We start from the raw sequence: 24,072 nt of genomic DNA on the forward strand, positions 1-24,072 counted from the left end.
TAACGCGAAAACCGAAATTTGCAAATGAGGGCTAACGCGTATGAATTCGCCGCTAGGGGCGCTAGTGTAGATGGTGGTCTTTTCCATAGTTCGAAATGTCACTTCAATGACTGACAGCTGTTCTTTAGTCTTTTGGACCACCATCAACAGAGGCGCCAACTGGTGAGCAAAAAAACGATAGCCCTCATTGCGGGGATCCCAGCAAAGAGTAGTATTGATCCCAGGTAGCAAAGTGACGTCAGCGACGTCATAATAACGTATAAATGCTCTTAGGGATCTTTCTCTTTTACTCCAATGAAGGCGTAATAAGAGTGACAGAGAAAAATGCCCGCAATTTGCGAATTTCGATTTTCGCGGTTATAGCCCTGAATCGAAAGCGAAAACAATTCACGCTTCTAAGTTGGTGCTGCCTTCACGCTGGTTCTATTTCGCATAGTAGGGTCTGCCATCTAGTGGCTTAAATCTAAAAATGAAAACTTGACAATGCTTCGCGCCAATGAATAGGGGGCTTCTGTTCTGTGCTGCCGTCTACAGTTCATGTCATGCACGCTCCCTATGGGAATGGGAGGCACGTCGGCAAGTATTGAAAATCGTGTACGTATTGCTGCAAGGTTTAAGGAGCTCTTTAGTGTGGAAGCGGTTCTCCTACGTAAGTAAGTTGGTACGCCTATTAGTATTTAATCGAGTTCCAAGATAAGTCGCGGTGCAAGTGCTATTTTAAACTTCAAAACGGCAACATTCGTTGCAGACTTTTCTTGTCTTGGTCCTACTATTCAATATACTCTATGTCTTGGTCTAACTCTACCTTAAAGGACTGTCCAGCTGGGAACAATTTTTCGCCAATCTGATTAAATTGTCCGATCAAATCAGGTGGTGCGGACGCCAACGCCAATTTGGCCACTTTCTCTAATTTTAAATTTATGGTGATATTTGAGCTTTCTAAATAAAAAAAAATGCCGCCAAACGCGAATACTAGCGGCACAAATTGGTATTATTGCGTCCGCACCCCATTTTGGATAGGCCTTAAGCTTCCTTCACACTCGTGCGCGAATCGCAGCCTGTGGAGTCTAGTTCGCGTTCGCGGTTTCGCGACATGTAGTCTGGATTGAGCTTTAAGACAACGCACGGCATGGGAAAAATGTTGGGCTGACCGGGTGGCGCCACTGTTATGCCCCGTTCACATCTATAGTTTGTCAAAGGACTGTCTCATTTCAAACATAGACAGGGAGAATCTACTACTATTATCTTTGTCTTACACAAGTACTAGTACTAGCACCCAAAAGAAAAGGATGAGTATAGTTTTTTTTTGTTCTTATTTACTGACAATTTGGTTTGACCAACTATATTACAGTCCAGTGACTGGATTCATGGTTTACTTTTCGATTAAACGCCGTAACAGATTACCGCACCACAGTGGTCTATGAAAGTGCGCGACGCGACAAGCGGGTGACTTTCTGAAGGCCTATCACGAACCACGTTCTACGTGTTGCCTCCTGTCACACTTACATACGAATTTACAAGTGCGACATGGTAAATTCGATTCGACGCGCCGCGGCTCTTCATCGATAGACGCAGTTTCATAGTAAATGTATAAAAGGCGAATTATTGCGATTCGCCTCGGTGAGCCTAGTGGACGCCAGCCTTTATAGTCTTCATATATAAATTCATTGGATGGGTAATGAAAATTACTGGAATTAATGTAAACGATATGATCCGGACTGGAATGCTACTGGAATAGATGTGAACGGGGGTTTAGTCTAAGAATCATTCAGTGATAAAATGTTATTCTAAATTCCTGTAATAAAATAAAATATGGGACGTGTAGATCGTAGATCAATGTTTCAAATGGTGTGATCAAAACGCTTGACGCGTTAACAAAGAGTAGTATAATATATAGGAGACGCGTTAACTAACTACTATATTGCTACTATACTATGTCTATGACGCCATGCCACGTCTCACTGACAATTTTATTGACATTTAACAATGCCAAACTGACAGTACAGTAGTGCAGTGTACAGTGAACATGCAGTGAACGAAGTGAGATCGAGACCCCAAACGAATATTGATCGGTCGCTTTATCTAATCAATAGATTTACCTAATGTAATTTTATCCCAGATAGCACCCGGATATTAGAATCGCTAAGTTTCATTTTAAATGTTAGTGAAATGGCGGAGTTTTTAAAAGGACTTCTGCTCTCCGTTTTGTCGGAAAACTGTTACAACGAATATTTTAACAACTACAACTTTCTCGATGGTAATTATTCAGTATTCAGTCATTTATTGCCTTCATAGGTACATAATAAGGTGATACATAAGAATTCTGATCAGCTATGAACCCCGTAAGGGCACTGCAACTTAAAACACACTATTTAACATCATTCTTACCTACGTAACTTACTAACTAGTAATAGGTAGCTATGGATCATGATTTGCATATTCTTTATTGCATGCTTTAACTATCTGTTTAGTTACTATACTCTTATCAGGGTTCAGAGTTCATTATGCATTGATTTGTATTAGCTTAATGTTCTCTGAAAAAGCAATATCAAGCACTTCAGAAAAATGCTTTACAAAAATAAAGTTACTCATTAGTCTTGTATATCTGTTATTTTAATTATCTACTATGCTAAATACTATGTATAATTATCTTCCAGTTCCCTGTTTTAAGAGTACATTGAGCAAAGGATTAGGTATTGGAATCATAGCAGGTTCCATTCTGGTAAAGGTGCCGCAAATCTTGAAGATTCTTGGCAGCAAAAGTGCAAAGGGCATTAATGTCTATGGAGTGTATCTGGAGCTCTTTGCCATCACTGCTAACTTTGCTTACAGTTATATTATGAGTTTTCCATTTAGGTAAGTCATTACTTATCAGTTAATCTGTTCATTACTTATCAGTTAATCTGTATGTAAGTGTTGCATTGCATCCCATATTAATAAAGGTTGCGGAGCAATTTTTCATGCTGTGGTAATTTGCATGTTGTTTGAAAGGTAATATTTATAGGATTTAGGTATATTTGTCTAAGATTGTCCCATAATATTTATTTATTTAGATTACTACGGCAGAAAGGCTTTTACCCTCAAGGGATCACATATCGTAAAAACATAACAAAAGAAAAGTTAATTTTATAATGGATATGCGACAAATGAAGCCTAAATAAAAAGGCAGAAAGTTCTCAAAACTATTGATAGCTTACTGTTTTCAAAAAGAGTTTGACTAAGCTGAAATTACTTTTTTTTTCAGTGCCTGGGGTGAAGGAACATTCTTAGCAATTCAAACTGCAATAATTGCAGCTTTAGTATTGCATTATGGAGGTTCCACGGGAGGTGCTACAATGTTCCTTGCCACATATGCAGCCCTAGTATCGGTTCTAGTCAGTGGCTACACTCCAACAGACATTCTGTGGAATATGCAAGCCATTAATGTTCCTATTATCCTTATAGCTAAGGTGAGTTTAATGTCTGTAATTTGAGAAACTCCATAACTACCATTATCTGCTTTTTAACAAGCATCTTACATATCAATGTCTGTTAGGCCCCATTTAGACTATTCAAGAATGCGCTACACTCTCAGTCAAACGAACTAGTTAGGTATTTTAGTTCCTTTAGTTCAGTTCGGTTGTTGAGAGCCGGGAATGAATAGGAATTGGTTTTACACTTCATTTTTATTATTAAAACTTCATTTGTTCTGCAGTCAGGTTATTACTATTTTTGTTTTTTTTTTAACTTTGTTTTGAGGCTGACTGCAGATCCCATCTGCTGGGTGAAAGCCTCCTCACTTTTTCTCCTCTCATCAAGACAGGGATGAATGTATTGAATATTGCATGCAAATTTTTGAATAGTCTAAATGGGGGCTTAATCAAAATCATGCTAGCAATAATTTGAACAATCAGATTTTTTTATGGAAAGTTAACTTTCTTAATAAAATACAATAACTTACTGGCTATTGGGATAATTTCATTATCAGACCATACCTAACCTTAAATATCTATTTTCAGTCAATTCAAGTAATCACAAACTACAAGAACGGCAGCACAGGGCAGCTATCAGCTGTTACCGTGTTTCTTCTGTTTGGCGGCTCTGTCGCCAGAATATTCACTTCCATTCAAGAGACCGGGGACTCAATAATCATACTAGCATACTGTGTGTCTACTGCAGCGAATGCTGCCCTGGTACTCCAACTGCTCTGGTACTGGAATGTTGACAAAACCACTAAGAGTAAGGGAAAGAAGAAGAGAAAGACCACATAAATAAATAAGTTATTATGTACATAAAATGTCTTATTGCAATGAACAAGTACATGAATAATAATATATTTGTAAGGATAGACATGCTCTATTTTTTTTTTACTATTAGGGTTATTTCCCAATAATGTTCTGATAACTTCAGCAGCAGCTCTACTAGTAACAGATAACTATGAGTAAAAGAACCCTAACTTTGCCAGTAACACACAGTTTGCTAACTTTACACTTTCCAAGTAACTATCATGCTTTCAACGGGCTATTTATTTTTATATAACAGACAACAGGAACAGGACCACCAGGACATCTAATACTTACAAATGTTATCCTTTTAAATTTGTCTGGGGTGTAAATCTAAAAATTGAAGAAATTAAATGCAATATATATTACTGACTCTTATATTTTTAAATAAAAACTAACTAACTACTAATTATATTAGCGTTCGCGTCCGCACCACCTGATTTGATCGGACAATTTAATCAGAGTGACAAAAATTGTCCTCGTCTGGACAGCCCTTAACTCTACAGCGATTCTATAAAACAAAACTGTCGAATAACTTTCAGTAAAAAAGGCGCGAAATTCAAATTTTCTATGGACGATTACCCTTCGCGTCTAAGCTTTTTTAATTTGCTATCTAGGTCTTGTGCCATCCACTGCCCTGAACTACAAGCCTCTCCATGGCGTCGTCTTCCCTGCGCGTAAAGCTCGCTCCACACTACGCGGCGCGAAGCCGCTGAACGCGAGTGTGTAGTCGATTTCGCTGATTAGCGAACTAAGTCCACACTCGCGTTCGCGGCTTCGCGCCGCGATTCGCGCACGAGTGTGGAGGGCCCTTAAAGATACGAGAGTGAACTATAGCCGCAAGTCTGTGTAACCTTGAGTTCTTGGAGAATGGATATATTAGTGCGACGCTGAGTCCACGATATCCGCAGCATCCTTCTCTAGCACCACATTTCCAAAGCATCAATGCGTTTCCATTCACTCTCCCTTACTGTCCACGTTTCAGCACCGTAAAGCAACACTGAGAAAACGAGAGATCTTACGAGGCGAGTCTTGAGCCTTTGTTTCGTCGTTTTTAGCTGTAAGTTTCCTCTTATTTTAATTAATCTCTTCTTAAATTAACTTTTCCTTTTATAGTAGTATAGTTTTGAAGTTTTATTATTCAAATTTAAATAAAATAGGTGTAACATTCTTTAATGTCAACTGCATTCTAGGACCCCAAGTCACAGGCATAGCCTAGTTTGGGATCCACTGTATCCATGTGTCTGAAAACTGTTTTCTATTGTCAATAAAAATTATTCTTATTCCTATTCTTATGTTACGGTCTCTCCAGATCTTAAAGAGTCTCCATTGCAGACCTGGCTGGCTATGCGTCGCTTGATTTCATCTTCGTTGCCTCCGCTGTCTTATTACCTATATTTTTTAAATTTGCCGTTTTTTTCTATACTGACGAAAATGGAGTTCTGGGGAAGGAACTGACGGAACAGGATAGTCTTATGTATCTTTCAGTAGGAATAGCTGAGAAAGCGCTATTATTGTTTGTCCTCGTCACTGTCTCATTTTTTTTATTTCCCACCGTAAATTTATTATGGTTTATGGTGGGCAACAAATAACCCGACCAATCATATTGTCGCATTGCGATTCTGTTCCTTACGGACGCACGCGTAAAGCTCATCTATAGGATCCTACCATCTATACTGGTGGCTGGTGGCCGACAGTTTACTGATTTTCGCATCACCCGTGAACGGTGGCTGTGGGCCGCCATTTTATTGGTTTTCTATCCGACCACTCACGGGTTGAATGCCACGTTCTTATTCTGTAAGTTGTCCTACGCTTGTCCAGACTAACCCTGGCTTTATAGCCATTATGCTTATGCATAGCATAGAGTAACTTATACTAGAGCGGTACTGTCATAGTAAATTTTGTAACCCCCAGTAAATTCACTGCCATCTGTCGACACACTTTAAAACTAAAAATACGATAAAATGTATTTAAATATGGATAAATGATTTTTTTTATTTGCATTAATTATTTTTATGATTTCGACCCATGTTCTTTCACTGATATGCGTTAAAATTGTTAAATAACAAACGAAACCGTCAACGCCATCTATACGACAGTAGGCCAAAGCTAGTAGCGCCCTCTGAACGAGAATCAAATTTTCTTGATTTTCGAGGCACGTTTTTTCCTTAGACTGTACCCATCTATTACGGAGTTATATCTATCTTTGTGCATAGACTACTATAAGTAATTAAGCATAAGCTGGCCCATCACAGGATTCAGTTTATGTTGGCATACAAAAAAGGCAATGAAGAAGTCAGAAAAGTAAAAAAAAAACGAGTGTTCATTCTTTATTAATATTTTTAGTACCATCTTAATTAACACACATCTGACAAGATGTAACATGGAATGGCCTTCATTAGAATATGACAAGCTAAGCTACAATTGATTGAATGCAGTAATTTTGACGCCAATTTTCTCTGACTAAAGAAAATACCTACAGTACTCATAAAACTATATTTACAACTAAACCTCAAGGAATTGTGTTAATAAGAACACGAGTGAATAAGAAGTCAGCACCCTAACCAATATAGTATAGTCGAAATTTTAAAACGTTGGTGGTGTAGGAGTTACTCTTTGGGGGCAGGTTCAGAGGGCTTTTCTTCGGTATGGTTCCTTTCGGGTTCGTTCCCGTCGGCCCATTTTCCGTCGTATTCCTTTCGGTCCACGTATCTTTCTTCCTCGTACTCGCCCTCGCTGCGATGGCTGCCGCGTTCAGAAAAGCGGGAGTAGCTGCAAATTAGGAACACATTATTCTTAGGCGCAACACCTTGCAGGGTATTTACTTATTTTTCAACGAGTTTCTTCTTATTTATTATTTATGAATGTCCCTATAATATTTATTCTGACGACAGAAATATATTGAGTAGCTGACTTTAATTTTAATAGACACAAATGTCAAGAGAGCATTACATAAAAGTGTCGGATACGTGACGCAATTTTTTAACACTTCTGATAATGCTAAGAAGCCGATATTTGGCCTAATAACGGTTGGTAACTTAGCTTTAATAGATATTTATGGAGGTTATTAACCCTTTGAACGGCAAGAACACCTAAAGGCGTTGTAACCACCGCGCCAATGAGAACTATAAATGTTACGGCATACGCTGGCAACGTAACCTTTACACGTTCAAGTAAGGTAACATTAACCAAAGTAAAAAAAAAAGTAAACTAGGTTTTACTAATTAGCTTGCGCCCGTGACCTTTGCGTGTAAGTGATGTTTTTGCTTATGACGTAAAGCGTTCAAAGGGACCTACAAAGTAGAATTTTTTGTGGAATGCCTCTCAACATGACCACAGTCTATAAAACAATACAGTCTATAAAACAATACAGACGACGAAGCAGTCTAGACAGGGCAATCGTGCGAGGGGTGGGTCGCGCGCACCCGAGCTGCATACATCACCATTGTTAGTAGCTCGGTACTACTTACAGGGCTAGCGTGTCTATAGAAGTCAAGTGTAAGTCTTGGGCAGTTGTGTAAGTCTGTGACAACCCTACAGTATTCTTGTGCGATGTCGGCATTTACACAAACAAAAAAGGTGTCGGTCCACTGTTACTTTTTACACTGTGACATGGCTTTCCCTTCCTTCCAGGCATCGAGGTGTAAGATGGTCGCCCACTGACCTGTCTCTATCCTTGTCTCGCCGCTCGGGACTGTAGGAGCGCGAGCGGCGCGTCCGGTCGGGGCTGCGCGAGCGCGAGTACCGTCCGCCGCGGCGGTCACGGAAGTCTCGGAATCCCCCTCTGTAAAAAAGTCTCGATTGTTATTACGGTACGGATATTGGAAGGATTGGCATAGGAATGAATTGTGATAAGGTTATGTATGCATGTCTATCAGATATTCGCGAATGTGGAGCGCGAATGGATGAGCATTACCCGCGACTACGCCTGTCGCGTCAGTCTGGCTGAACGCCACTGAGTCCGTTAGTCCTAGGTCGCCATACAATGTGGGGAAGTGCAGCTGGTAGCTGCTACTACTACTACTACAACTACTTATAGTTGTTGTCTTTATACTATGTATATAAAAAAAAAACATTTATTCACTGACCAAAACAAAATCATAAAAAAATTAATAATCTAGTTTACATGTAAGAAATCCGCAACCTTCGTCGGGTGGCCGAAAATGCAAGTTAGCAACATGTTTCGTCCCAAACATACCAATGATGATACTCGCACCAGGCTTCGTAATTTTTTTTAAATAATAATTTAAGTTAAATAAAATAACCGTCACGAATCGTACCTGGTTCAAATGTACTTTAATTGCTAGTGATCTAAAAAAACCGGCCAAGTGCGAGACGGACTCGCCCACCGAGGGTTCCGTACTTTTTAGTATTTGTTGTTATAGCGGCAACAGAAATACATCATATGTGAAAATTTGAACTGTCTAGCTATCACGGTTCATGAGATACCGCCTGGTGACAGACAGACGGACAGCGGAGTCTTAGTAATAGGGTCCCGTTTTTACCCTTTGGGTACGGAACCCTAAAAAGGACCGCGGCACGAACGGGTGCCGCTGCTGGCACGGCGTTCCGGGCTCTCGGTTTAGACCGTGCACCGCTCGTGTTGTACCTGAAAGGTCTCCCCCGTCCTCCCTGGCCACGGCGGGGCCTGAAGGGCCTGCCCCCGCGACTGCGGTTGTCGCGCCAGTCGGGCTGGAAGCGGCGCTGGTCGTCGCGGCGGAAGTCGTTCCCGCCGCGGCCGCGGCCCCGCCCCGCGCCGTTGAAGGTGTGGAAGCGCGGCCGGTAGTACGTGCCGCGCTCGAAGCCGCCGCGACCGCGCCAGTTGCCGCGCCGGTTGAAGCGACGGAATCTAAACACATCACACTCATTAGTACAGGAAAACGTGAGGAAATTGGACTAAACTTAATAATACCTTACACAACTTTCGCAACAAATCAAATTATTTTATTAAATATTCAGACGCCTAGTCTTAGTAAGATGACATATAGACGAGAAATTGGGCCGTGGCGGGGTGCGTGGCGGACAAGACGCCGGTTCGAATCTGGCCTTCACCACTGGAGGGCTTCGTCACTTTTTTCTTTAATGTATGACATCTACTTCAGTTTATAATTAATAAGACCTCGTTTCCCCTCTGGTTTAATGTCAGATGACAGCTAGTTCCTGTAATAGTTCTTGCGAGCGAACTCCAAGCATCTCAAGCGAGTCGTGGCAATATACCGGGACAACGCTGGGAAGATGATGAAAACATGTTACAACTAAACCAACCTCCCGTCCCTGGATCCGGAGCGGCTGCGGGACCGGCTGCGCGAGTAGTAGGAGCGGGAAGCGTCGGAGCGGGACCGCGAGCGCGGCGAGCCTGAGCGGCGGCGCCGGGAGCCCGCCGAGCCGCTGCCCGATGACGCCGAGCGGGACCGCGAGCCCGAGCGGGACCGGTACTTGCGCGGCCGGGACCTGCACGACAAAGGGGACGTACAATAACACGCCACATTACTGCATGTGTACACCAGGGGTCGCCAAACCGCGTAGAATATAATGCTTCAATATTAAATAGACTTCTTGGAGTCTCCATAGATATATCGACGCGGAATCAAAAATCGTCATTCGGCTCGGCTCGCATCGGAGAGATTGAAAAGCTTGAGTATATCACTACTTACACACACAATACTGTACTGCGTGTACTGTTTTATATACAATACTTTTTCTATGAGTTACCTGAACTAATACTTTTAAAACCTAAATAATTAAAGAAAATTATTTATTATTATTGCACAGGCAGCTTAAAGCTGATACGTGCACATCAATGTCCACTTGTGTTTTGTAGTCTTCAAAAGCAATTAATAAAAGTAAGTAACAAATTAGGTAAGTATCTCAGTAGTACAAAAGACATCAACTCGTGCATAATATATGAATAGGTATTACTCATAAAATAGTCACGCGTTGGTGTCTTTTCTACGGGACCATGCGCGGCGCCACGTGATTGGTCAAATTCATTATAGTCGACTACAGCGTATCGAAATAAATATTATAGTTGAGTCGGGAGCCCATACATGAAAAGTATCCAATTACAGTTCGGTATGCGAAATTTTAATTCAACCATTACAGTCGACGAGTAGAAAAAAAGCTTGACAGGTTTAGCCTAGTTTTGTTGTTTTTTTTAGAAGGAATATGAGCCGCGAACACTAGAGAGGGCGGGTATCGGGTATCGGGGCTCACCTGCTGCGCGACCTGTGCTGGCCGCGCGCGTCGTCGGAGGTGGAGGAGCGGCGCCGCGGCGAGGGCGGGCTGCGCGGCCTCCTGCCCGCGCCCGCGCCCCCGCCCCCGCCCGCGCCCGGCGTGGGCGGCTTGATGCGCGTCACGAACTGCTCCGGCCGCTGCCCGCCCACCGACACAGGCGTCTCGCCCTCCTGCGCCAGGCGGAACGACCCGAACTTGTCCAGGACTATGTTGCCTTTGCGGACCTGCAATAAATGACTATTAGGAAATGGGCTGTTGACAAATGTTGAAAAATAACTAAATCTTGTTAGAATCTAGATAGAAAATGAGCAATTTATCACAATAAATTGGAAACTAAAAAAAAGGAAAAAAAAAAGTTAAAACAAAAAATTTTTTTACTCCTAAATAGAAAAAAAAATAGTATCGTTCGATTGCTTACATTTCATTTAAAAAAAATAATTGTATAGCAACAATATACAAAATCGCAATTTCCTTGTTTTCCATACATAAAAACGCTTCTAAGCAATGGCGATGTCACAATGTATTACCATTTTGTTAAAAGCGTTTCGTCAGTAAACTGCGGGTGCCAGACTTTGACCATCATTTGTGACTCTTGTATTGCTTTAAGGCAATGGTTCCCAATCCCATACATACATTTGATCCTCAAAACAAACCTGATCGACTGACACCATTAATAAGTTTACAAATACCCGATTGTACGTACAGAAATATTTTTTTGTCATTGATTGCGACCAGAGACAACGTTTCAAACTATTTCGAGTAAAGCCCCGGTACGATTTCTGTAGCACTTCATATCATATCCCTGTGACTAGTGACCAATATGAAAAAACATCCAATATGCCAGTTACCGGAGGATGCTGCTCGGTGCCGGGCGGGTCAGGCTCGCGGTTCTTGTTATTCGAGGACGGCAGTGGCGGCGGCTCCTTCATGGCCATGGCGCGTCGCACCGACACGTTCTTGTCGCCACTCGTTGGGGGCTAAAACGTTACAATTGTCAAGAACATCTCTTGCAAATGTTGAACGATATTCACTCATTTTAACAAATTGATTAATGAATCATATTAATGTGCGTGCATCTCTATAGGTATCTGGCGAATTACGGCTATAACTAATAATTAAATTAAAGCCCAAACTATCTTTTTTGAAAATGAAATTATCATATTCATGTCAAATTTACTGTTTAGCCCCAGAAATAGCTGTTACCTTAGGCGGGTCTTGTGAATCATCGGAACTGTCTTCAAACGCATAATGCTCCTTGTATCCCTTGCTGGATGACTTTTCTTTCTTCTGAACTCTACTGTAAAACAAGTCAGAATAAAATAGGCATAAAAACGAATGTAGATAATGTAATTGACCTAGCGAAAGTCTGACTCATAAAGGATTGAGTTGTTAACAGAACATGGAAGGTTTTTAGCGATGCAAGAAAATAAATGCATATATTAATTAGGGGCTCAACGCAAATGCTTTTTATTCAAGCGGTACTAACGGGTCTTTGACGGCGCTCATGGACATTTTCCACTTGGGTTTCTCGAGCGGTGGGGGCGGTGCCTGGTCGAGCGGACTCACGGAGCCCCGCTCGCGCTTGCTGGCGTTTTCCACCATCACGTGGTACGCGCTCAGTTTGGACTCGAGCTCTTCTAGGCCGTGCATCTCGTCGAGTATCCTACACGTAAATAAATGTTAGGGTTTTGTTTATTACATGTTAAAACAGTTCTAAATACGAAAGTTTTAATTATTTCATCCTCTTTATACAGAGTGGCTAAAAAATAAGTGCATTCCCGTTGCCAGGGAGGTTTTGGGACTGAACAACTTTTACTATGGGATCAACCACGAAATCGCGAAAAAAAATTACCCTCCCATAGAAAATGGACCAGCCAAAATGTATGAAACAGCCAAATTTTTTTTCGCGATTTCGGGGTTGGTCCCATAGTAAAAAGTTGCTCAGTATAATTCCAAAACCTCCCTGGCAACGGGAATGCATGCACTTATTTTTAGCCACCGTGTATTTAATGAAATAAGAAAGCATTTACTAAGATTCGTGATTAGTGGTAGTCGCAGTATCTCGCCTGTGAGATAGAGTACCTGTCCCTCTTTAATTAAGAGCCCATATACGTGCTCACCAGCTCCACTAGTAAATAATTGTGAATATATAGATTTAACGATAGATATTTAAAAAAGGGGCCGCTATGTACTGTATTTTGTATTTAAATACCTTTTGAATATATCAAACTAGTTTTTATGTTGCTGGATTCATCGATCTATGAACTAGTGAGCACGTCGATGGGCTCTTAATACAGTTAGAAAAAGACGGGTAGTCTATCTCGCGGGCGAGATACTGTCGTGCCCCTCCTGTGCTAGGCCTGCAGTAGTTATAATAATACTAAGGGAAAAAAGTGAACTTAGATGGCGAAGTATACCTTTTATCACTGTGTTTTCTATCATATTCGCCATCTGAACTGAGGTCCCTCTTGGATTTCCCTTTCAATTCTTTTCTGTAACATGCATAACGGCAATATTTATAACTAAAGCTGGTCAAGCAAATCTTATCAGTAGAAAAAGGCGCAAAATTCAAATTTTCTATGGGACGATAACCCTTCGCGCCTACATGTTTTTAATTTGCCGCCTTTTTCTACTGACAAGTCTTGCTTGACCAACTATAAATCGCTTAGCTATTGAATTTTGGGTGAATCAACTTTTTCTTGTCACGCGCTGTGGTTGTTCTCCTGGGTCACTTTCAAAACTCTGGTTTTATGATATTTAATTTAATTAACGTGGCAGTTAAAAGCCCTTACTATAGTGGTCGATTCACTGGCACTAATGGAATGAATGAGTGAATGGAAATAAACCACACACACACAACACACACAATACCAACACCACAGACACACCAACAGATAAACCAATAAAAGGGTGACTCTGGCTGTATACCGATACATGTGTCAGTTACACAATGACAGATATAACTCGTTTCGTTCATTCCATTCGTGCCAGCTTTCGTGAATCGACCTGTACTAAAGAACGTAGTACAATATTTTTTCTGTACTATTTCTGTCCCCTGGCTGATGGAACAAAATAACAACAAGAAATAGTTGATCAACCATTTTAACATTGTATTAATTAATTTGCATTAAAAAGCAAAATTATAATTTATTTGTTTATCTTACCTAATAGCATCCCTAAGTTTTTTGTCGCCAATGTTGTCCAAATCTCGCAAGTTGTAATCGTTGTTGGCGGCAGTTCGAGCAAGCTTCGACTTCCGCTTATCCTCTCGCTCTTGCTCCTTGCGTTTACGTTTTGATTCTTTCTTCTTTTTTCTAAAAATAAAATATATACAATTAATAATAGAAAAAATAAGGCATATCAAATGATATGACTGATATGAGACACGGTCAAAATGTTAAAGGCAAATATTAAGGTTATGCTTACATGTGCAATCTTAGCCGCTGTGAAAGAGTGCCGCGATGACATAACCAGAATAAATGGAAATCACTAAAAAACTGTTAAAGATTTAATAGTATAAGTGAACGTTGAACTTACTTGTCCTTCTTTTTTTTCTTCTTCTTGTCATGGTCGCCACTCGGCTGCTGCTGCTGGCCGAGCTCCTGCATCTTCCTGTTGCGCTTGTACTGAGCAGTTTCCTCAAGGAAGTTGCGCACTTTGTCCTCGTAGTCAGAGTCCTCTTTGGTCATCTCGAGGAACTTCCGCACCTGATTGGATACCACGATTAAATTTGATCGGTGTAAATAGACTACAGATGTATCTAGTGCAAATTCCGTTGCCTTCGTGCGTATATGTCATGCTACTCATGCTACTTCAGTCAACCTCAGTATACTGACTGACTGAAATAGCATAACACGTTCGTGCGTTTCCTTGAAAATACGACTAAAGGATTATACTGACTGACTGAAATAGCATAACACGTTCGTGCGTTTCCTTGAAAATACGATTAAAGGATTTTGCACTAGTTACATCTGTACTCAGACAGAGCGTTGCGAAGCATTTACCAAGAGCGCGAGGTCACCCCACAGGTATAATTTTGCTTGTAAAATTCTATGCTGCGAGCAATGAAATGAAAATAAATGAAAAATAAAAATGAATATATTTATTTCAGACACCAGGTATCCATATGTTTGTTTATATACTACTGATCTCCTTCCTACCACATTTTATAGCAATCCTCTCAATATTTGCAGATTTTTTATTTATTTATTCGAGTACAGGTCATAAAAGTGGACGCAAGCGGTCGCGCTCTCATACTAATAAAGTAGGGCTATGTGAGGTGACCGTGAGTTGGGTGTCCGCCCCACGTGACCGCCGCCGCCGCCATGAGGTGGGGACAAATGGGAATACACCATGAGTTGTCTTATATAATTATGCTTCAACTCCCATCTTGTAGTACAAGTAATCTGTATTGGTATATTAAAACATCAGTAAGTCTAGCATATGTTTTTTTGTGACATTCAATGCTTAAACGAAAATCTAAAACATGTTGTGTTATCCATGGCGGCACTAGGGTGGTATAGTAGGTATAAATCGTCTCAAATGATTTTTACGCCTAAGACCCTAATCTGTTAAACAAAAGCCATTGTTTCTTTTATGGGAACGCGTGGCCATTGTGTCTGTGGTCTTGGCACGCGCTCAGACACAATGGCCACGCGCTCGCGTAAAGGAAACAATGGCTTTTGTTTAACAGATTAGGGTCTTAGGCGTAAAAAATATTTGAGAAGATTCATACTATACTTTGTTTTGATGATCTTTGCCCTGACTCTTCTCATATTAACAACAGAACAAATGCAGTGTATTGGAGAAAAATAACGAGTTAGTCGAAATGGCACTAAAAATGCTAGCCAATTTAATTTATTAATTATTAAGTAATGCATTAGCCTCTTCCACGGATGGCGGTGGCGGCTGGTAGCCGTACGGATGGTTGAACTTCGAGTTGTGCGTGCGCGTGGCGTCCGTCCTCATACAGCCATGCCATTATCATAGAGTAACTTATACTAGAGCGGGACTCGTGGAGGAATATGGGAGAGGCCTATGCCAAGGGCAACCAGACAAGACGTCTGCGGAGAAAGGCTAGCAGTAAGTAAGGTACTGTCATAGTAAATTTTGTAACCCCAGTAAATTCACTGCCATCTGTCGACACACTTTAAAACTAAAAATGAAGATTTATAAAAATACGATAAAATGTATTTAAATATAGATAAATGATTTTTTTATTTGCATCAATTATTTTTATGATTTTGACCCATGTTCTTTCACTGATATGCGTTAAAATTGTTAAATAACAAACGAAACCGTCAACGCCATCTATACGACAGTAAACCAAAACTAGTAGCGCCCTCTGAACGAGAATCAAATTTTCTTGATTTCCGAGGCACGTTTTTTCCTTAGACTGTATCCATCTATTACGGAGTTATATCTATCTTTGCCATTATACAGTACATAAAACTCACCTTCAATTCATAATCTGTATCCGCCTGCGACCTGGGCGGTCCGTTAGCCTCTTCCACGGGTGGTGGTGGCGGCTGGTAGCCGTACGGATGGTTGAACTGCGAGTTGTGCGTGCGCGTGGCGTCCGTCCTCATACAGCCATGCCATTATACAGTACATAAAACTCACCTTCAATTCATAATCTGTATCCGCCTGCGACCTGGGCGGTCCGTTAGCCTCTTCCACGGGTGGTGGTGGCGGCTGGTAGCCGTACGGATGGCGTGGCGTCCGTCCTCATACAGCCATGCCATTATACAGTACATAAAACTCACCTTCAATTCATAATCTGTATCCGCCTGCGACCTGGGCGGTGCGTTAGCCTCTTCCAGGGGTGGTGGTGGCGGCTGGTAGCCGTACGAATGGTTGAACTGCGAGTTGTGCGTGCGCGTGGCGTCCGTCCTCATACAGCCATGCCATTATACAGTACATAAAACTCACCTTCAATTCATAATCTGTATCCGCCTGCGACCTGGGTGGTGCGTTAGCCTCTTCCAGGGGTGGTGGTGGCGGCTGGTAGCCGTACGGATGGTTGAACTGCGAGTTGTGCGTGCGCGTGGCGTCCGTCCTCATACAGCCATGCCATTATACAGTACATAAAACTCACCTTCAATTCATAATCTGTATCCGCCTGCGACCTGGGCGGTGCGTTAGCCTCTTCCAGGGGTGGTGGTGGCGGCTGGTAGCCGTACGGATGGTTGAACTGCGAGTTGTGCGTGCGCGTGGCGTCCGTCCTCATACAGCCATGCCATTATACAGTACATAAAACTCACCTTCAATTCATAATCTGTATCCGCCTGCGACCTGGGCGGTGCGTTAGCCTCTTCCAGGGGTGGTGGTGGCGGCTGGTAGCCGTACGGATGGTTGAACTGCGAGTTGTGCGTGCGCGTGGCGTCCGTCCTCATACAGCCATGCCATTATACAGTACATAAAACTCACCTTCAATTCATAATCTGTATCCGCCTGCGACCTGGGCGGTGCGTTAGCCTCTTCCACGGGTGGTGGTGGCGGCTGGTAGCCGTACGGATGGTTGAACTGCGAGTTGTGCGTGCGCGTGGCGTCCGTTTCGCCGAGCATGGCCATGCGCTTGCTCAGTGGTGAGAGGGAACGTTGACGCTTGTTGTTGGATTGCGCACGGCGCTTCTTCTTGCGGTTGGGACCTTCAGAATCTAAATTATACAGACAATTAGTAAAACAAAAAAAAATCTCACTGTGACATGGAAGCGATATTGATATATTAGATATTTATGACGTGAGCATAACCTGTTGTAGTAAAAGCAAGTTAAAGTATTTCCAAGATACCCTCATCTACTATTAGTCCCTATGGACTAATTTACATTTTAGAAGTATAGTTTGGCGAGAATCACTTGTCACTGGAATAAAAGCAGAGAGAATCATACTGTCTTTATCAAAACTTTATCCCAAAAACGGGATTAGTCTAGTTAGTGTTATTCTACTGCTTTTCTTACCGCTACTGTCCGAGGATGACGAGGATGATTCAGAAGACGAGCTGGAACTGGACGAGTCGCTGGACGACGACGACGAACTGCTCGACCGCTTCTTCTTACCCTTGCCTCGCTTCTTCTTCTTTTTCTTTTCCTTCTTTTCAGTCAGATTCAAAAGCTGCTTAATAGTTTCCTTCATCTCAAATGATTTTGCTCCAGTCAAACCGGGCAATAACAACTCTGCGGGTTCAATCAGCGGCTTCGTTGTAGATGTCTTGCTCTTTAGGAAATCCAAAGAATTCTGAGCTTCTTCATGAAACGGTATGATGGCTAAACAATCCTCGTATGCCTTTTGAGCTTCCGTGATTTTATTCTCATCCTCATAGCTGCGACCGAGAGCAACCAATGTCTCTCCCAAATACTTCCTAGCGTTTGCGTGATTTGGATTCAATTTCAAAGATGTCTCAAAATCTTCTATTGCCTTCTTGAAAGTTCCACTGTTAGCGTACAAAGCGCCTCTCGCGACTAATCCTTCTACATTTCTTGGGTCAATGCTTAGGGCCTTGTTGAGACATTGGAAAGCTTCCGAGTGACGTCCTGCCTTGAAATGTTCGATCCCTTCGGCTACTGAACGGAATGCCCACTTGCTGGCTTGGGCTTGACGAAGTTCATCTGCATATTCCGCTGGCGAAAATCCTCCCCTGGGGATAAAATTAAATATCTTTAACGCGCGCGGTCATCACACGTTAAGACAGAAAATTAGACTTAACTCAGACAACAAGTCCAAGTTCAAATAAAAAAGTTTATCTAAGACGTGTAAAAGTGAATATTTACCTTAATGACGCGAAGTTGGTGCAGTGCATGTTGGAGATTCCAAGAAGTTCAGACAGATATTGGATGCAGTTGGGGTTATTGAACCCTGGGCTCTTCTCCAAAATAGCTTCGTAACTTTCTCCCTTCATATCCACAGTTTTCCTATTGAGAAAAAGCTTTATTAGTCATCAGACTTTCCCATAAAAAGCATGTAATGTTGGTTTGTTAGAAGAAGTTATTCAATTTGACTGTACATCTTCATATTGCAAAAAAGATTTTCAAGCAATGAAATCCTAATTGCTTTTATTTGAAATTTTTGGTAATGTCACACGTACGTTATCCTCACCTGTTCCAATGGAGCTGTTCAAAAAATTGATATTTTACTGGTATTGGCTTATATTTCGTTGACACAAAGAACATCATAGATTAGGTGATAGCGGCCTCACAATATGACATTAATATTACCGAACTCATTGACAGCCACAACTTATGCAGCGGTCTAGTGTACAAGCGTCTTGGGGGTCCTCGCTACACCTAGAAAAGAACACCCTAAAATAATGGAGGGAGCTGGTGCACAGCTTGGGAAACCTCTGGCTCCACGGAGCTCATGTCTGGTGGTGTCTTGTCAAACTATATCCTTGGGAGCCTCATCAGCAAAATTGACAAATGTCGGTAGCTAGTCCAGTATTACAAACAAACAACGCCAACATCCGATAAATGCTGATATTAAAAGTCCAATCATTATGGTTTGAATATGGCTGGAATATTAAATATTAGCTTTAATACAGAAATCACAATTTCCCTTTAGAAACATCAGAATGAAGTAACCCTGAAGCATTTTACTGACCTTTTTCATATATTAAAATAATGTGTAAATGATTTCAACACTAATGGTTTCAGTCCCTCATTATACATCAGTGTTTCTTGGTGTTTTATAGTTTGTAATCTTGCAAGAATCCAATGGTTTTTCTTTCTTTTCGTCAAGCATAAAAAAATGTCATGAAATCATTTTCACAATTTTGGTGAAATGTGTAATCAATTCATTCTGTAAGTGATCAGAATCCGGTGAACACATTAACATAAACCCAACGAATTTGCTGCTTCCGAAGTTATGCATATATAAAAATACCTACATGCATTGTGAATTTTGTGTATAAAGCTGAAAACTGCAGGTTGTTGAAGCATCTAAGGAGGTAGAACTTCCCATCAAGGCAAATTAAAATGGCCTGTCACCAGATGATGTGTTTCATTATCATTCTTCCAGTTTTATTCCATTGTTATGGCAAATCCTCGTCAAGAATTCCTCAAATCTTCACATCCAAAGCAGGTACAAACATTACTGACAAAATAAATACCACTGTTTTCAAGATCTTCACAAAATAAAAATACACAGATACAATACAAAAAGTGTTGACAAATTCAGACCTGTAAAATAGGTGTAGGCACACAGTAATTAATCGTAACTCTCTAGTGGTGTGCGGTACATACTTGTAGACCAATGGGAAGTCGTCTGTGCTGAGAAGTCCCAGAGGGGGCTTAGGCGGGGGGTCGTCTGGGCCCCGGGTGACTCCCTTCATCCCGCAGACCATTTTGTCAGTGTCAGGGATCACTTCAATGACTTCGCAGCAGACAGTGTCATTCATCAGGTAGTTTCTTGAAACATTTTTCTTGTCCATAGCTGGTATGATATTTCCCACAGGTAGGAATGCCTGTATAATAAAATGGTTGCCTTATGAATATGAAATACCAATAAGGTCAATGCGAGGTCATAAAACAATGTGTTTCATCATGCAATTGAATACCTATTATAAAAGGTACCTTACAAGAAAATAATTTGTTTACAAATAATTGGATATCAATTTTGTGGTGCTATACATATTTGACATCTTTAAAAATGCATAAGGTATAACTATATCATATCATAATATACATTTTTATAACATTAATGATTTAATGAGCTATCAAGTTGTAAAACCAATAGATAACTAGTAATGGTACTAGTTTGTTTTACTTGCTTAACATTGTGCAATACCTTCACATTGATATCAGCCACATATCGGGATGTAGGTCCGGCAGTGCAGAGCACCTTCAGCATCATCCCAGACGCTGTCCTGTTGATCACAGCTCCTATCACCAATTCTCCTGTCTTCACATTCTAGAAACAAAAAATGTAATTAGCGTGTATCCCTAGTTCCACTTTAGGTTTGTATGGATGGCACTTGCTACCATAGAATACAACTACTGCACCATCCTAGTTCCTGTAGGATGTAACCAAAAGTGTTAGTTAGTCTGAAAATGTGTGTATGTGAATCAAAAATGTGTGTGCATGAGATGTAGGAGGTTAGGGAGCCCCCAGCTTCATTTTAAGTTTTTATTTCAATAGTAAATTTTTGACATAGACAAAATTATTAATGGCCAAGTTTTTTGCCACAGTGAAGGTAAATATTATACTGTTTTTATAGCAATAAAAAATAAAGAGCAAGTACCTATATAAATCCCTTTTAACGCACATGCTCAATTCACATTTTAAAACAAGCAAAATGTAGTTTTGTACTTTCTTATTTATTGTAGGTATAATGCCAAAATTATGATTGCTTGTATTCATCAGGCCCCTCCAAATATTTCATTTTATAATTTTTGTTTTCTAGTGCCAATAGAATACCTCACAAAGTTCTCTGGCTTGCATTTATATTATAACGAAAAGCTAATTATTCTTGTGAAGTGTCCAGTTAACTAGAAATAGTTATTCGCCAGTCATTAAAATGTAATAAAATATAAAATGCATCTTTTTATTATCATGTGTCATGTGGTAATTCTACTTATAATGTTATCAGTAGAAGAATTTGCATAAAAAGGCCAGGTGTAATTTAAAAGTCTACTACCATATGTATATTTTTTAATACTTACTTCAAAAAAATGCCTCAGTCTTGCAGATTTATCTACATTCAAAAACGTTTCAAATGGTGGCATCAATGCATATAGATCTGAAACAAAAATTATTTGAATATTATGATGATCAAGTTACAGAAAAAAATAGATAAGTGGAGTTGTGCCTCACGGGGGCAATGAATAATTGATCAACCTTTCAAGTAAACAACCTTGAATGGCACTGTTATACTCATTTGTGGAAGGCAAAGCCAACCTGTTGCCAAGTAACCATATTGATTTTTAAAAACTTGTTCGTGCTTACTGTCTTCAGGTGCGGTAGCATCAGTCCCAAGGCTGGATGAGGAAGGCGTTTCCTCCTGAACTGATGTATCAAACAATGCATTTGCTTCTTTTGCAATAAACTGATGAAGTTTCAAGCGTTTTCCACGGTCTTGGAAGGTTAGGTGTTTGTGCCTGGACTGGTACACCGCAAAGTCCAGGGCTCCAATGCCTATTTTAGACAAATCGTCCTCTCCTCGTTCGGCCTCCCACGTTTTCTGGAGTTGCTGTCCATGGTAATTTATGGATTGCGTCACAAGAGACGCATCCAATTTCCCGTCCATATCAAAATACTGAAACAAATTATAAGGTTGTACTTTCTCTACTGGATACTAAATTACGAAATTTTATACACATAAAAAGTGAGAGTAGGTCGCCGCCATGTTGATTTCAATGCAAAGATAAAGGATGCAAATATCCTGCGATATCACTACACATTAACACAAAACTAAGCTATTTTACCTGTGATGTTTTAGTTACATGCACAATAACAAAAAGTTTTTTTAACAAGAATTATTAATAATTCCACAAAATGCGAACACAAGCACACCGCACGCACATTTTTTTAGGAATGGCTACCACAGGCTATGCTATGAACTGTTGGCTATGAAAATTGAAAATTGTCTTGACTTGGTTGGAGCATAGACAAAAGAGTAAGTATAATTTCGTCCTACAGTCTGGCAAAAAAGAGTAGAAATTAAAAAGTGGCAACACTATAGTGTCGTCCCTTTCAAATCAATCTAGAAAAACGGGACGACACTTCAGTGTTGCCACTATTAAATTTTTACTCTTTTTTGTCAGACTGTAGGTTCCATATGATCATATATTTCTGGTCAGGCTTTACATGCGCGCACTTTCATACTTACCCAAGGCTTGATGTGAGAGATAAAATAGTTGCAAATGACAAAAATGCCCAAACCTATGCACAGTCAGGAGCGGAACATTGTTAATAATGAAAATAATAAACTGCTGGAAAAGAACAGTTCGGGAAATGAAACTATTTCGCTACGAAACATTTCCAAATTAACATCAGAGCTGACAGGTAAACAAATCAAAATGTCATTATAGTCTGGTTATTACGACTTAGTTATGTTATACAAGCGAGGAAACACAGTAACAAAAATAAGTGTTTGAAAAATATTTACTATGGGCTTTGGAGATGATCAATCTTGTTAATTGACAATGTAGCAGAACCTATGTAAGGTTACGGAATAAATACCTACCCAGTAACATGACCATCACCATCATCATGGTGGCCTTTTGGTGATCCAATCTTGGATGTAGGCCTCTTCCCAGAATGTAGTAACATGATATACGAAATATTTTTTCATCTATAGAGCTGAGCTGAGCTGATGGTGTGGCTAATAGTAGTCACACCATCTGGTATGTTACGATTAAATTTAATACATATATGTAAATTTATATAAATTTCTAGGTAAATCGGAGGCATCTATTACGCGGATTACGAGAGAAGGTTGTACCTCCTGAGGTTTTATGCAAACTAAAAATAAAAAAGAAGATGCAATTAGACGATTTTGACCTATGTGTGATACGTTAGAAAATAAATAAATAAAAGAATGTAAGTCACACGAGTTACCAATCTACATTGTTCAGACTATACTGAACTGTTGCCATATAAATAAGAATAATAGCGCCCTCTTGACAATGATCATATATTCCTGGTCAGGCTTTAGCGACAAAATAGTCGCTGAGTCGCGGAGACAAAAGTTGCTCATGCGTGCATACCCTTACAACCTGCCACTCTATCCCACAAATATGGAAGAACGACAGAGAGGCAGATAATGAAGTTTCGATTTTCGTTTTTCTTGCATGTTCGTCCGATAGAACGGCAGGTAACGAAATTTTCTTTTTAATTTTATGTCCTTGATAGGCCCCCGAACAAAGACCTACCCGCGAACACCGAAGTTCGCAAATTTCTGGCATCTTTCTCTCTCTCCAATTAAGGCGCAATTAAAGTGACAGAGATAGTTGCTCGAAATTTACGAACTTCGATTTTCGCGGTTAATCACTGGAGTGTCGAACGGTCGACTCCCGACCGATTTCAAAAATCCGCGAGTGCCAAGCTGTCGACTCCCGACCGATTTAAAAAGTTCGCAAGTGCTATGGCGTCGGGAGTCGACGGATTGGTCGCAATTGGTCATTGCATATTTTGGCGGAAAATTCAACGTTTGCGCGCGCAGCTAAGCTGCGTAAACTTTATCAATAGCTTATGGAAAACACAAGAAACATTTCTAGCAATAAAAACAAGTGTCTCTAATATAAATATTCGTAGAAACACATTGATTTATAAAGCGTCTGGACACAGGGCAATCATCAAATATTTGGTGCTCAATAAAACATGATTTTAAGTGTGTATCTATTTAAAGAAGTGTATGCGGATTTAATATAATATGCCTGGGTAAGTAATAAACAGTTTACAGTAGTTTTACCGTCCATTTGTTATGTTTTTACTGGTTTTTACATATTACTTTGGTATTTTAATTCTAAGAATCGGGCCATGAACGAGTTTGGTTCTGAGGATTTGGGCGTTTATTTAGGTATATATAATACTAATAACCTAAAGTAAAACTAAAATCGCTGGGTTAACTATTTGGCAACGA

The 24,072-nt window shown here is 40.5% G+C and overlaps 2 protein-coding genes across 9 annotated transcripts; one reads left to right on the plus strand and one right to left on the minus strand.

Annotated features, from left to right (window-relative positions):
• Positions 1-2,008: 2,008 nt before the first annotated feature.
• On the plus strand, positions 2,009-4,329 carry LOC134741013 (mannose-P-dolichol utilization defect 1 protein homolog). Its single transcript, XM_063673739.1, has 4 exons — positions 2,009-2,257; positions 2,658-2,856; positions 3,245-3,449; positions 3,999-4,329. Exons 1-4 carry the CDS (start codon positions 2,170-2,172, stop codon positions 4,248-4,250), a joined length of 744 nt encoding a protein of 247 aa, XP_063529809.1. The 5' UTR covers positions 2,009-2,169; the 3' UTR covers positions 4,251-4,329.
• A 2,251-nt stretch (positions 4,330-6,580) lies between these two features.
• LOC134740951 (tetratricopeptide repeat protein 14 homolog) lies at positions 6,581-22,049 on the minus strand. 8 transcript variants are annotated; one of them, XM_063673615.1, is made up of 19 exons: positions 21,914-22,049; positions 21,435-21,744; positions 21,152-21,228; positions 20,277-20,399; positions 19,733-19,953; positions 18,266-18,406; positions 17,456-18,132; positions 16,926-17,155; positions 14,034-14,203; positions 13,661-13,810; positions 12,914-12,988; positions 11,983-12,159; positions 11,700-11,790; positions 11,345-11,473; positions 10,476-10,720; positions 9,528-9,713; positions 8,872-9,111; positions 7,927-8,046; positions 6,581-7,034 (listed from the first exon to the last, which is right to left on the minus strand). In XM_063673615.1, exons 2-19 carry the CDS (start codon positions 21,733-21,735, stop codon positions 6,872-6,874), a joined length of 3,516 nt encoding a protein of 1,171 aa, XP_063529685.1. In that variant the 5' UTR covers positions 21,736-21,744; positions 21,914-22,049; the 3' UTR covers positions 6,581-6,871. The 8 variants fall into 8 exon arrangements, with proteins under 8 accessions (XP_063529685.1, XP_063529686.1, XP_063529687.1 ...); XM_063673616.1 differs by having other exon boundaries at positions 10,488-10,720; positions 11,700-11,793; XM_063673617.1 differs by having other exon boundaries at positions 6,581-7,007; positions 11,700-11,793.
• Positions 22,050-24,072: the final 2,023 nt, after the last annotated feature.

The sequence above is a fragment of the Cydia strobilella genome, chromosome 4 (assembly GCF_947568885.1).
Source record: "Cydia strobilella chromosome 4, ilCydStro3.1, whole genome shotgun sequence".
Classification (NCBI taxonomy): domain Eukaryota; kingdom Metazoa; phylum Arthropoda; class Insecta; order Lepidoptera; family Tortricidae; genus Cydia; species Cydia strobilella.